This window comes from Sphaeroforma arctica (assembly GCF_001186125.1).
Source record: "Sphaeroforma arctica JP610 unplaced genomic scaffold supercont1.156, whole genome shotgun sequence".
NCBI lineage: Eukaryota > Ichthyosporea > Ichthyophonida > Sphaeroforma > Sphaeroforma arctica.
The window spans coordinates 47,599-61,844 of NW_014040402.1; the positions used below are offsets into that span (position 1 = coordinate 47,599).

The 14,246-nt window shown below is 40.8% G+C and overlaps 2 protein-coding genes across 2 annotated transcripts; both read left to right on the forward strand.

The window, feature by feature from the left end:
- The first annotated feature begins 1,265 nt into the window (after nucleotides 1-1,265).
- On the forward strand, nucleotides 1,266-8,311 carry SARC_03177 (hypothetical protein). The gene is made up of 11 exons (XM_014303037.1): nucleotides 1,266-1,627; nucleotides 1,934-1,992; nucleotides 2,358-2,498; nucleotides 3,329-3,422; nucleotides 4,374-4,508; nucleotides 4,996-5,118; nucleotides 5,608-5,665; nucleotides 6,124-6,197; nucleotides 6,585-6,727; nucleotides 7,489-7,582; nucleotides 7,988-8,311. The coding sequence occupies exons 1-11, from the start codon at nucleotides 1,514-1,516 to the stop codon at nucleotides 8,135-8,137; spliced, it is 1,185 nt and encodes a 394-aa protein (XP_014158512.1). The 5' UTR covers nucleotides 1,266-1,513; the 3' UTR covers nucleotides 8,138-8,311.
- A 5,450-nt stretch (nucleotides 8,312-13,761) lies between these two features.
- SARC_03178 (hypothetical protein) lies at nucleotides 13,762-14,184 on the forward strand (the record flags this gene model as incomplete). Its single annotated transcript, XM_014303038.1, has 2 exons — nucleotides 13,762-13,872; nucleotides 14,008-14,184. 2 exons carry the CDS (start codon nucleotides 13,762-13,764, stop codon nucleotides 14,182-14,184), a joined length of 288 nt encoding a protein of 95 aa, XP_014158513.1.
- Nucleotides 14,185-14,246: the final 62 nt, after the last annotated feature.

Here is a 14,246-nt window from a genome sequence, read left to right on the forward strand (position 1 = left end):
TATATATNTATATATTGATATGTCTTTANGCCATGATATACTTTGNGTGTGTACAATAGATGTGTATCTATATCCATGTTTGCATTCGTATTGATTGAAATTTATGTAATGATATCCACAATAAATTATGTATGAATGCATTTTTATCTATTCATATGTATGTATTGATATGTATTCATTCATGTATATGATTTTGTACTATGAATATATATATATATCGATTTCAATATTTAAGATAGGATGTATTGTTATTATTGTATCGATGTGTATGCATTGGTATATATTTATTAATACATATGTATGCCTTGTAATGTATGTAATTATAGATATGTAATTTTTGGTATGTGTGTATTAACATATGTGTTTTGGTACGTGTGTTTTAATATATGTGTATTATTGACATATGTGTATGTATTGGTATGTGTGTATTAATAAATATGTATGTGTTGGTATGTGTGTAATATGTGTATGTATTGGTATGTATGTATTGATATATGTGTCTGTATTGGGATATGTGTACTAATATATGAGTATGTATTGGTATGTATATATTAATATATATATATGGATGTATTGGTATGTATGTTTTAATATATGTGTATGTATTGGTATGTATGTATTAGTATATGTGGATGTATTGGTATGATGTATCAACGTATGCGTATGTATCGGTATATATGTATTGAGATATGTGTATGTATTGGTATGTGTGTATGAACATGTGTATCTATTAGTATGTCTGTATTAATATACATGCATGTATAGGTATGTATGTATTAATATATGTGTATGTTTTGGTATGAATGTGTGATTATACGTGCATGTATTGGTATGCTTTATCAAATTTTGAAAGTGTTGGTGTGTCCTCCAATAAATAATGATGGAGCGAATACAAGTACACTTGCTTTTTTGGATATGTTCTCGACACTTTGTTCGGTAACTTTTTTACTTCTATTAACGGAGGGTAGTCCGCCCCAAAGTCCTGCACCTTCGACTGCGGGCGTGACTGGTCCATCGGCTGCACACACAAAAAGCATAGCCTTCTGAAAATTGAACAATGTGCTTTTGTTTATCGCATTCCATCAGCGCGAGAAGATTGGAATGCACATACCGAGCGTCGTCAGTTTGTTTTGGCGGATGATAGTCTTTAAGTTTTGGCGGGAAAATAATGCTTCGATATTAGGGTTTCGACCCAAGAAACTGAAGTACATACTACGTACATATGATATCACTGATACTTTAACACCTCTCCATTTTTAATATCACACAACTCTAATACGGACCCCCAGTAGACGTTATTTACCTTTCATGTATATTGTTACTGCATAGCTGATCTGGTTTGGAAAACGGTAGAATTATACCTTGTAGTGCTTTTGAGTATCGGCGGATGGTGCGAGTGCATCCGTCTTCCACAATCTCGCTCGCAAACAATCTATGGCTGTCTGAAGGCACGCATGGACCTAAAGTTAATTTCTGATAGAAACGTAAATTTGTAAGCACACATACCTTTCAAATGGGAGAGTGCCTTGTATTTGGCGACTCACTCGCACTACTGCAGAAATGCGTAGAGGTGTCCGATCGCTTGGCTGCGATAGAGCTATCCGGAGCTATACAGCCCCCTATACAGGTGTGTATTTGTGAGACAGCGTTTGAACGTCAAAGGGAAACGACGAAGTGTAAATATTTACAATACCATGCCAATATATTATATATATATATATATATATATATATATATATATATATATCATATCGTAGTATATATATATATATATATATATATATATATATATATATATGTGTGTGTATGTTGTTGTGTGTGTGTGTGTGTGTGTATGTATATATATATATACATTGCCCTATGCTATCATAATTTCAAACTATAATTTAAAACCACCAGTATTTAATTTTTTAACCCTCACATGATTATTCAGCGCCGACCGGGTACATCCATCGAGAATGCCCTGTTCAATGGGAAAACTGTTTTAAATAGGTAAGTATTCGCACTTGCATGTACTCACTGTGGCAATTTGTATGCTCAATGAGATCATTTGTCATAGCACACGCCCTCGTTCACCTCATTCCGAGGAAATCGTGATATACGACCATTCACCTTCACATCTACACAAATTGTCGGGAACGGGCCTCCCCATGCATACATGACTCTTTAGAATCTGACGTTGGCTCTCACAGGACCTCTTTTTTTTGGTAAATCAACTAAATCGCAAGCTTTTGGGGTTTCAATCAACATGCACTTGCTCAATTAAGATTATATGCCAGTACACGGAAATTGCGGCGTGACATCGATGTAGCGTACGTACACATCTGACCGACTGTATTTTATATTGTTCTAATTAGGCGCCGTAGTTCACTGGGTGTGCGTGCTATGACCAGCACTGTCAAGGAGCTTTCAGACGCAGAGAAGGTCGTTACCAGCGCACGTGCCTCTGATGATGTAGGTCTGATCATCACCGCTATGGAAGAAATATATATAGAAAGGTATGGATATATGCCATGTCAAATATTTTAAGTTATTGGTAGAAAATTATACCGGGCAAGTGAATATTATGGCTGGCAGCATAGTGTAAAATATATGCTCAAGAAGTCACAAAGAATTAGCAGTAAACTGCAGGTGGAAACAATGACATGTTCTGTCCGTAGCGTTCATATTAACAACCTCGTGAGTCTTGTATACACTGTGTGTAAATTTAATACCAGATTCGAATTGGACACGTTTGTGTTGTCAAAGTGTACTTACATATATAAATGGCTGTGGGAAAAAATGATGAACAGTGCTGTAGACTGCAAAAAAAAAAATCGAGCTCTTCGCCATTCATCATCGGGTGAAACTTAAGTAATTTCATGGCTTTTTTTAATTACATGTGGCCGGTATCAAAATTATTTACAATAAATTCGTTAAACGCAACTGTGTTGTGCTGGGTGTTTATGTATTGAAATTGATGCGTTGAGCTCTCGAAGAGCGCTCACTTTCAGTTTGTCTTTGTCTTTAGTCCTAGGCATGGTATCCGATCTCGTGATTATCTCTGAACCTGCATTGCAAGTACAAAGAAAAAACGTGGTTGAAAAGTGCTACAGTTTAAATTCGACAGTGATACGGGCTTCTCGTAGCTGATCTAAGTGTATGAAGATGATAATCTGTTAGTGCGACTATTGCGTGTAAAGTTGCTATATTGGAGGCAATTCTACGCATATATTGAATAATGGTCTCTCTACTTATTGTGCCCCTGGGAAATGCCTGTCGATTACAAATTCTTTCTTACTGGCCTACTGAGATACTCGTGTTGCATTGTTCTGCCTATATCGTCCAGTGGCGTAGGGAAAGAGGAAGAGATCGAGCAGATGAAAACCACTCACCTTCAATTGTGTGCTGCGATTAGTTCGTTGAAGGATAAACTGCGGCAGGTGAGTTTCAGCTAGTTATCATGTGTATATCTATAGAAAGCTAAGCTATATGGGTTAGGGTGGTCATAGGCCTGTCGCTACACGTACATACTTATGGACCACGCAGGGCTTAGGGATTAAGATGGATCATTCACAATTGGAGGACATTACAAGTTTTATAACAACCCGACCGATCACGTTATCATAAATTCATCACTAACCTGCACATATCTCGCTAGCGTACTTACAGATGTTGCAGGCGCCTTTTGACTTCCTATCGTTTCAGCATTAGATCTGTGGGCAAATTCGTGCAGGCTCTCTGTCACAGTAAACAGTTACAACAGAGTTCGTAGTTACAGATGGAATTTGAACGTGGAACTTTATAGATATACAGTAGCTTATAGTATGCCTCAACAAACGTATAAGGAGTAGCGCCTGCTTTAGATGTGGCAAAATAAATTAGTCGAATACACACTGCCAATAGTTTATAGTATGCCTACCAAGCCAACAAACAGTCGTCATAAGAGTGTGTAGTACGGATAGCAAAAGCGACATAACGTGTAGTGTTCTATGAACTAGACGTTATTTTTCCGGTTTATTTCCCTACAATGAAAATGCTACCACCGACGCAGGAGGCCGATCCTAATTGGTTTTTATTGCTAGTCATCTCTAGTACTGTGGCCTACTCGTGCACCCCTCAGCGCTCATAACCTGCAGTGGGTCGGCTAGATAACCCAATTGCAGAATTGTGAGAGCTCGATTGTGTGTGCTACATAGCATTCAGCGATCTTCAAGCAACATGTCATATCATTCACCGGTGTGTTTCATGGCGTTCCCTGAACCGTCGAGCAGTAAGCCTATACAGAGTAACGGTTTGTATTCGGACAGTAGGGTTGAGCTGAAGAACCCCCTTACGCTTACATTTCGGTCAGATACACTCACCAGTTAATTGATGTGCATTACACTGCATAGAGCGGAGGCTCCAAATTGGACAGTATTGTTGAGCGTAAGAAGGCCCGAGGCACCAGAGACTTCGAGATTCTGGTCAGCGAGAAGCACAAATCCGTTCAAGCGCTCGAATTAGAACTCAACAAAGCGCGAGAAAAGGTACGGCTTAACTTTATACTTTTATGGTTCCATATCTCTATATGTTTCTTCCGAGGCCTGAAGGTGTCAGTGAGAGCTCACTCGTATGTTTGTGTGGATTGTATGTGCTATCCGACAATATCAAGATCATCCAGGTGTTTGTGCACCGTATCGCTAGCAGGCCGGACATGTCGTTGTCAAAGATCTTATTATACCTCAGTTCAGGATCAATCATCACAATGGGATTAACTGGTCCGATACTGCTGACAATACATTTTGTGTGTGTTTAAAATCGATATCTGATCATTCTTTTTGTATTATGATCAACTCATCACAATATGATTCAGTTGACTATAACATTGTGTGATACTACTGAATATGTGCTACTACTGAATCTAACATTATGTGATACTACTGAATCTAACATTGTGTGATACTACTGAATCTAACATTGTGTGTGCGTATGTTCTTGTTAGTTATTGATCATACTTTCGGAAATGGGCCTCAGGTCAGTCAGCTACTGGACGAACGAGAGAGGCTAAATGCGCAACTGCGTGAGGTGTTAAGGCAAGAGAACAACGAAAACAAGTCCACCACACTTCAGAAACAAGTGAAGCGACTGGAGGAGAAGGTGAGTGGCCAGTAGTGTGTAAGCTTTATAGTGCTTGCACGACATGCACGTATCTGGTTTTCTGATGTTTCTATCTACAGTAAGGATGTGTTTAGTTGTAGTTCATCAGCAAACACACGTGATGGTTGAGTTCAATATTAATCTGCGCAGGATGGGACGCGAATGCGATTGTTTCTTATCAGTTGATTGATCCCAGTCAAACACCCGCTGTCAAAAGCTGTACAGGGTTTCTGGACATAAAACATGCTGTATACTATATACGTCAGCGCTGTCTGGGTAGGCTTACATATGCTTGTAGTAGTTCTCTTACACCTGCCCGAATTAGTTCTACCGATAAATTGAATTTTATTTTGCAGACATGGCGTCTTTGATTTAGTGCATGAAGTGCAGGCGAACAGTCGTGAGCTACTGGTAAATTGCGAACTAAATTGCGAACTAAATTGAGAGCTCATACACCTCGGCTATCGTCCTTACTTGCCTGCTGTATAGTGTCGGACGGAGACCGATAAAGTCAGCAATATGGATGCCAATCTTAAAGTGCTAGAGGGTAAGTGGTCAGCAACAACAAAGCAATAAGCCATGCGCGTTCACTAAAGCTGGAATATCAATTGAATGTAGTTTTCCGGTGGTACCTCTGAAGCTGAATAGACCATCCGTGCAGGCTCTGGCGTTGGCTGTTGCTTTGTAGCTAGTTGATGATATATAACAACGTAGGGGCGTACTTGGCAACTCATGTATAGATGCATCTACAGTCTTTGTTCAAGTGCATTTCAAATTCTCCTTTGTATATTAGCAGTATCCACATACTTCCTTGCCTCATTTTTAGTATCCACATACTTTCTTGCCTCATTTTTAGTATCCACATGCTTCCTTGCCTCTTTCTTGCTTGATAGTATTCACATGCTTTCTTGTCTCATTTTTGCTTGATAGTATACATATGCTCCTTTGCGTCTTTCTTCCTTGATGAGCGGTTTGTAACATGCTGAAGAGTAAATTGCATTGCAGCCCGAGCCAGCGTACTGCCGGAGGCCATGGAGCAACTGCAGAGTCAACTACGCCAGTTAAAGGCCGATATAAAGGTATGTGCGTTGCCACAGTGTTGGTTCACGAGGTCATGATATCTTGACTTGTGCTTGTATTTCATGATGTATAGGCTATACTATAGGAAAATCAAGTAAACACAGAAACAGGAAGGTGCTTTTTTTTTTTGCGGTGTGCTATAGTTAGATTATATTTGGTGTTTCATGTTCAGCTGGAGATATATGTTGTGTCTATTAAGGCAATTCTACGACTGCTTTGGCATTCTGATTGGATACAGACCTGTATGAATTCGATATGCCTAAAATTTTAGTTCACTCGCGTACGCTGTGTGGACAAGTGATCCAATAAGTATTTTGGTAGAAACTACAGATTAAGGATCTCAGTGATATTAATCTTATTGGATGTAAATTCATCGACTGCTTCAGGCACAGAGCGACGAACATGCTCAGATGGTCAAGCAGAATCCCACATTGACCAAATTACAATCAGAGGTCAACCAGTTACGACACAAACTCAAGGAGAGGCGCACGAGCGCTACGGTCGACAACAACATGCTTCAAAAATGGGAGTATGTCGGTGGTTCTATGTGCATATACGCATACATTGGTATGGGCCACCTTGACGCCACGGTACTGTTGTGGCTGTGATACTCGTCTCGCGTACATCTATTCCTCGGAGCTTGTTCTAGTTGATAACTGGTTGAATTCGCCAAACAGTATTGCGCTCGCGCTAGTAAGCCGTGCTTTTTCAGGCACGTTTTTAGGACTTGGACTATGCTGTAACAATGCTGTAGGGCTTTGTGTGAGGAACACTGTACCGCAATTCGAGATCTTCGGGTATATCCAAGTGAGACGGTTGTGAGTGTATATATCTTTGTCCGTACGTGTATTGCTTGTGATTGACATCAGTAGAATGTTCGAGTGTCTACTTGGTGCTTTCCTTCTTGCATCACTCGTCGGCACTGTTAAAAGAACAACAACACAGGTGTTAGGCGACCTTACGAACAGCCCATTGGAACTAAAAACGTCTGTTACGTACAACTTCATTCGTGTACTTACCCGTACGTCATATATCTCGCCCACGTACCCCCTGCTGCGTGTTCAAACTCATTCTCAGCCAATTTTCAAAGCTTCGTATGGAAGAAACCACAAGGTCTATTGCCACCCTTAGATTCTATATGAGACAAGAAACCACAGTAGTACACGCTGCCAACTCAACTGCTCCTCATGCACAAATGACACATTCACATATCTTTCCAAACTACGTGTATATGAACCAAAACTTTTGGTATTCTAGCTGCTTACTTGAGACGAATTTCAATACTAACAGGTCTAGCTCTCTCCGATTATTAGCGCATAGTGCGACATCGCAGAAGCTCCCATCGGCCATTGTGCTATTGTTCCTGTCACGAAACGGCGGAAAGGTACACTCCTTAGCACCCTGCATTTGGATTTCCTCGTATCTATATAACGTACACCGTGATTTTGCTCTACCGGATATAGGATATAAGGTTCCGTGTGACTGTACATTACTCTCTGTACGCTGTTTCCGACGCGTGATGGTTGCAGTCCATCTCGTCAATTTTTGCGTGAACTTGTGTCTATATGGAAACTCAACTTTCAACGTATTTTATTCACTGATGTCCTATTGTTTCATTTCCTATATGGCCTATCGATCCCTTCTGTCACATTAACTCGTACTAATATAGTGCATTCATCGCTGTCGCCAATCGCTGTCTGCTGAACTGCCTCTGTGCTTAGTCGAAGTGCTTGCATGTGTCGCTGACCTGATACATTGCAATATCTTCTGGGGTTTTTTGTCACTCTAGATGGCATGGACAGAACTGCAGAGTGGTCTGCAAGCTCAACTGTCGGAAATGTCCGAAAACGAAATCAACACCACTCTATTCAGGTTACAAGGCAAAGGACTTGTCAATATCGACCGTACGACGCATCCTGCTGTTGTGCATTTGCTTTAATAAAATCATGTCTGTCATTTGTGACTCATTCAGGCATCTTACTTTGCGTGGTGATTGACTGGAGTTTTATCCATTCCCTACTGTCATTTTATTAACAATATAATTACCTTGCGATAATTCTATACCTTGTAAGCTGCACATATATGTCATCGAAATTGAAAAGGATCGCAAATGTAGTACATTACGAAAATTTGCAAATCATCCGTATTCCAGTTGAATTTACCTTGTTCCGTGGCACTGATGTGAGTTCTTCAGGTACGCCTTCTGACAGGAACCCTTTTTTTTCTTTTTTCTTTACTCCATCATATTGTTCGCTGCGCTCGCTTCAGGAGTAGTTACATTAGTAGAACCTTCCGGCTTTTTCAACAGATTAAAATCAAATTCTCACATAGAGCCTGAAAAAGTTGCTGTCGCCACAGTTGAGAACAGTATATTTGGCTGTGTACAACTACCCTAACATAGTTGGCACCTATTGACCGTTCGGCGGATTGTGGTCACTGCGTCGACTAGTTGAAACGAGACAAGCCAATAATACTTATCTCTTTCACGTGAGCTACCATGGACATCAGATCAGATGCACCACGCTGCAGGTTGATTGATGGGAAAACCGAAACGAGAAACCGAAACTTGCCACACACAAAAAATACTTTTATTAAATACGGAAAGCTAGAGCAGACCTTGCGATCATTTCATGTCTTGTCGGCTACACGTACATGTTGTCCACAGATAATGACTTGTATCAATTTAAACTGATCGCACGTGTGCACGAATTCTCGAACATCTATAGTCATACAACTATACCTAACCTATTCGATTGGTATATAGGACGTAGACGAGGTTGGCACAATTTGAAGATAGAAATAGCACCATCACGTTTCTCTCGATTCTAGGAGTTTGTTAAAACGTAAAAAAATGAAACTTGTCTGCACGCGATTGTCGTTTAATAAGATATTTAAGCTAATACTATTTACTATTGTATACCAAAAATATGCGAGGGAGCCGAGTTTCACTCGTGCATATATGAGCTGAAAGGGATCAAGAGAAAATCTATATTGAGAAAGTCTAGCAGAAAGGGTGCACGTTAGCGGATATAGTGACCAAGGTCGACGGTACCCTTAGAGGGATGAAGATGAGCTTGTCTAATTTACTGTAGAGGAGCGCTGTATCATCATTGAAGTGGTTGATGAACTCTCCGTTAACGGCTGCGACTGTAGTTAACAGCTAACGGGCTACCGCGGAAGCGACAGGCACACAGGTATAGATGTAAGTATCACCTTTCTCTTGCTCGTCGCCATGGGCGACCATACGTGCCTAGTAGATAGCAGGTTGCCCATAATATTTACTTGCAATTACAGATTTAGTGTGGGTAATCATTGCTGATGATTGTACCTGTGATAGGGGCACTGTGTTCGCTTGGTCGATGCGAATGTGAGCGCTTCATAGTATATACTTATGTGAAATCATCAAGCATTCATGCCAGCACGTGGATTGGGTGACTGCAAATATTAAGAGTGGCAAGACTTGGTCTGCGTGAGTGGATTGATCGATAGATGTGTTATGGTGACATGTCGTCTTCCTGTGGCGGATGTCTCAGGGTCGTAGGGCAAAAAATAGAGACACAGTGTAGATTCATCGCGTGGTGTGACACTGGAAGAATGTGGACGTTGTGATAGTGTACCAAGAGGCAATACATGCTGATTCGGTCGTGGGGGTTGCGATTGGAAGAGTGGGGTAGAAAGGTGTGCTGTCGGCGTTAAAACTTGGCTCGGTGGAGTGGATAGACCGAGAGTAGAATGAATTGAGACGTGCGCGACCTCGGCGCACTGTTGTGGGTTGTATCAGATGAGTTATATACAGATTGATGGTTATACCCTGGTGATTATGTTGAGAGCCTGGAAGCGAGTCGGCGATTGTATGGTCGTGTCCAGATTTGTGTGGGGAAGTTGAGAAGGATTACTGTGCGGCCAAGAGATCGCGTAGAGCAGGTTCTGCAGAGAACACTTCACAAACGAAAGGCAAATTCTAATGGTTTTATAGTAGGTTGGCATACAACCTATTATCATCTCTGTGAAGATTATGCTTTGCTATTCACGATGACTTTTTTACAGCATATTACACTCTATGCGTTTAGATGTCTTGGCATGTGATGATTTTCCTAACAAACCCCCCCCCCCCAAAACAAGGGAGCTGGAATCTCTACATTGTACGTTATGTATTTAGTGTATATCATTGATGAATGACTACTGGGCATGACACCGATGCCATTGGGAGGTCGGAACTGTGAAGCATAGTGAAGAGGTTCCAACAAATACACTTAATCAATGCACCACTTATATTGGTTTCGGAATAACCAGATTGTTTTCTGCAAGTTTATCACCATGAGGATGACGACAATCGGATTGCTGGAAGAAGAAAAAAAAAGGGGGGGGGGGGTCGACTACGACGCGACTACGACGGCGACTCCAGCGGACTAAAGTAATGTACAAGTATGACAAATCTGGTGCAATATATTTTACTAAGCATGCGACAAGACTTTGCGGAAATGGCAAAATATAGACCTGCCTGTTCGTGAGAGTGAAATTAGAGTGTTTAACATCGGTCAGCTGTTGAGATGAGTTCCGGAGTACCACTCGATATGTTTAAACGTCGAAAGAGTATTAAAGTCGTGTTTTCGATATCCGGGGGATGAATAAAAATAGGCGCACCGTATTCAATATGTTCATGCACACACTTTGAATTGATATTTTTGAGGGTTTTTTTGTTGCAACTTTTATTCTTTTAGTACAGTCAATGACAATATTATGTGATTACAACCCCTACCAATTTCAATATTTGTCACTGCAAACATGTCTCCTACTTGCTCGATGAAAAAACGGAGATCTATACACAACTTTCGTGACGTCAACATTTTCCTGTATTTGTTATTGTTGAAAATTAGAAAATACATTAGATACTAAATCGTTTGCAGTGAGCATCAGGTATAGTGCAAAAGTAGCAAGTACCCGACATGTATTTGGATCCAGACCTATGTTACTCAATCCTGGGAGCACCCCCATTAAATACTCACCTGATGATTGAACGCAGTCCTCAATCACCAGTAAGCTCAATCCGTGTCAAAGCGTCGGGGTAAGGAAAAGTTGAGTCTATGTATGCACATATCTGTTGTTTCTTTCCTCGCAATCTTGCATAAGTTAATGTTGTTCATAGCTATATTCCGTCTCTTCGACCAGGTCGTAGCTAATTTATTGATTCTATGTATACCGCATTCCTTACGCAGGCGACCTTGTGCAATGGGAAATTGGTTAGAAAATTTAATTCCACATAAATGTGGATTCGACATAGTCACCCCTGCGACTGTGTTGTATTCACCAAATAGAAACTGAGTTCACTGAGTGGTAAGCACTGAGTGGTGATGTACTCGCTCAACTAGATTCGCCGCTAGAGATAATATTATAAATTGTTTGGGGGACTCTTGCTCTGAACTATGTTTTTAGACCAACACGATTTTGGGAGTAATTAGCCAGTGTTCCGAGAATGAACTATATCGTCAAATTGTATGTGTACTTGGTCATCATTTCTAGAACGGTCATCATTTCTAGAAATGAAGGAAAACTGCAAGCACCGTAGAAAATGCAACCAAGCGAAGGTTTGCTTAGTTCTAAAACTTGTCGCATCTCTGCTGCCTCAAATGCTCATTTTGCTCTTGAGTTTGCTTCCAATTTTCGTGCCTATTCCTTCCTGACTACGTTATCATATTGTGACTTCAGGCCTTGTAGGCCTACCGAGACAGCCAATTTTTTTTTTAAATTACAGTGTATACGCCTTCGTGGCATGTAGAAAAATTACTTCTTCCTCTTGAACACCATCGATCATGTATGTGTTGATCATGTATGTGTTGGATTATCTTTTGATAGCTAGGTTCAAGTTTGTGATATGAAATGCCTTTAGTATATCCTCGTCGGTTTTTGCTTTCTGAAGTTACTCGCTAGGCTTCCATTTGGGATCCTCTAGGCGTGGCCAAGCAAATGATGCATCCTTGAACCCCAGAAAGGCATTGAGTGTCGATCAACAGTCGTTTTTTTCTAAATCCCATCCCTTCATTCACGCGTGCATGAATGGCTATTTCATCTGTTCCTCCATATTGTCGTGTTAACTTTAAACTATTATTCGTGTGTGTGGTGCGTTGCAAAGTGAGCTGAGCAATGGAAAGAAGCGTATAATATAGTGTGCACAATCTAAAGGAACTTATTACAGTTTATGCGGCTTGTGGGATTTGTTGGCAGATCTCTCGAGACGAGTCAACCTCTTCCTCAGAATATAACCCAAACTTAGATTTTCCCGGGACCTACTCAATGGCCCCACCAACATGTGGTAAATAAATAACCCACAATTTCATACTAGTTTATTGATAGTACAAATATGAGCCACTATTTTCAATAAATCTCAACCAATTCTGTTCAGAAGTTTCTAGGTCCCAATAGGTTATGAGCGATAATATACCAGACGAAGACTCTGCTTTGCAGATTGAGGCAGAAGCCCCACTCCCTCCCTCCCCCAACGACGAAGGATACGTCACCCGTCCAGACTGCTTACCCGCCGGACACACGGCACACACCCCCTTCCTCACCAATTCCGCCAACGACCCGATGCATACCCCCTCACTCTCATACCAGTGATCATCAACCCACCCACCACTACCTCTATGTTGTTCACTGCCGAGAAACACACCTCGAAATGGACTTGGATCATTCTTGAATTTTCCGGTCAACAATATGATACTGAGATAAGCAGGCCTCCACATTAGACTCTATGTTATAAACGTACTCTTAAGCAGTACGTAAATTATAAACGTACTCTTAATAGTACGAGGAACTTAAGTTTTCTAAATGTACTCTTAATAGTACGAGGAACTTAATCTTCCTAAATGTACTCTTAATAGCACGAGGAACTTAAGTTTCCTAAAATGGTTTTAATGGTTTTATTAAATAATACCTTTTCCATTTTACATATCAGATATTTGGATGAGGCCATTAAAAGGCCTCATTAAAATACCAAACATAAGAGTTGGTCTAGTTCCATTAATAGAACTATATCTACTTTCCAACTTTATTTATATCTGAATACTTCGGTAGCGAGATGGCTCATCCGAATATAGGTTTCTAGGGACTATTAACGTTACCTAGTTGATCCTCCGATCAGCCAACCAGATGTGCCAGTCTGATGAAGGCTAAGTCGGTAATTCTTGATAGTGGCAAGTTATTGGTTAAGACAATAACTCAGGACATCAAGAGTATTTTTTCTTTCTTTTCTTTTCTAAAGATAGGATTTTATGAGTCTCTCGGATTCGCCCCAATGAAACATGCCATAGTTTCTAATAGAGCGACAACGAAACACTAAATAAAATCCCTCGGCGGAAACAGTACTGAGAGGATTATATATAGGCAATGTCTCAGCCTCACAATCCCTCAGAGTATTGCTGTTTTCACGAGGCATACTTAACTTTACTAAATATCTCATTTCGTTTATTTACTTTGATATTTTCACGATACTTAGAATTTACCTACGCGTTTAGTTATTCTAAGCATTATTATCGCCTTAATAGACCGAATCTTACAAATTCAACAATGCCTCGTACTAATGTCATCACAGCTCAGCCGCAAAGCCAGCTGTCACCGCAGCGACCCCCACTACTCCCACCGCAAACCGCTGCGATGGCCACCACAACACCCCGACCCGTATACCTCCTCCACCAACCCTAACGGCCATCACAATGACCTATGATGAATTCCACCGAAATAATGGTCATCTTAGTCGCAAGGCTGCTACAAATCTTGCTCAATCATGTAACATTACTTTCACAATTCCATCAGCCCTCGATCCACGTCGACACCAACACCTGGATGTTAAATCCCAACGAGTGGCAGCAAGCAATAATCCGCCTTGCCTACGAACCCACGATAGATATTTGCCCAAGTAAATCTAACGCTCAGCTCCCGCGTTTCGCGGGACCCGAGGGCGGTGGAGTCCACACTGACTGGCGATGGTAGCCTTGAATGGTCCGATATATACGAACTGTAGAAATACGGCCTCCGGTCAGTTTTTTCTAGCG

Coding starts and splice junctions, on each gene's coding strand:
- SARC_03177 (XM_014303037.1), top strand. CDS start 1,514: ATGGGAGAGTGCCTTGTATTTGGCGACTCACTCGCACTACTGCAGAAA. Junction 6,728..7,488: donor AACATGCTTCAAAAATGGGA/GTATGTCGGTGG, acceptor CAATACTAACAG/GTCTAGCTCTCTCCGATTAT. Junction 7,583..7,987: donor TGTCACGAAACGGCGGAAAG/GTACACTCCTTA, acceptor TTGTCACTCTAG/ATGGCATGGACAGAACTGCA.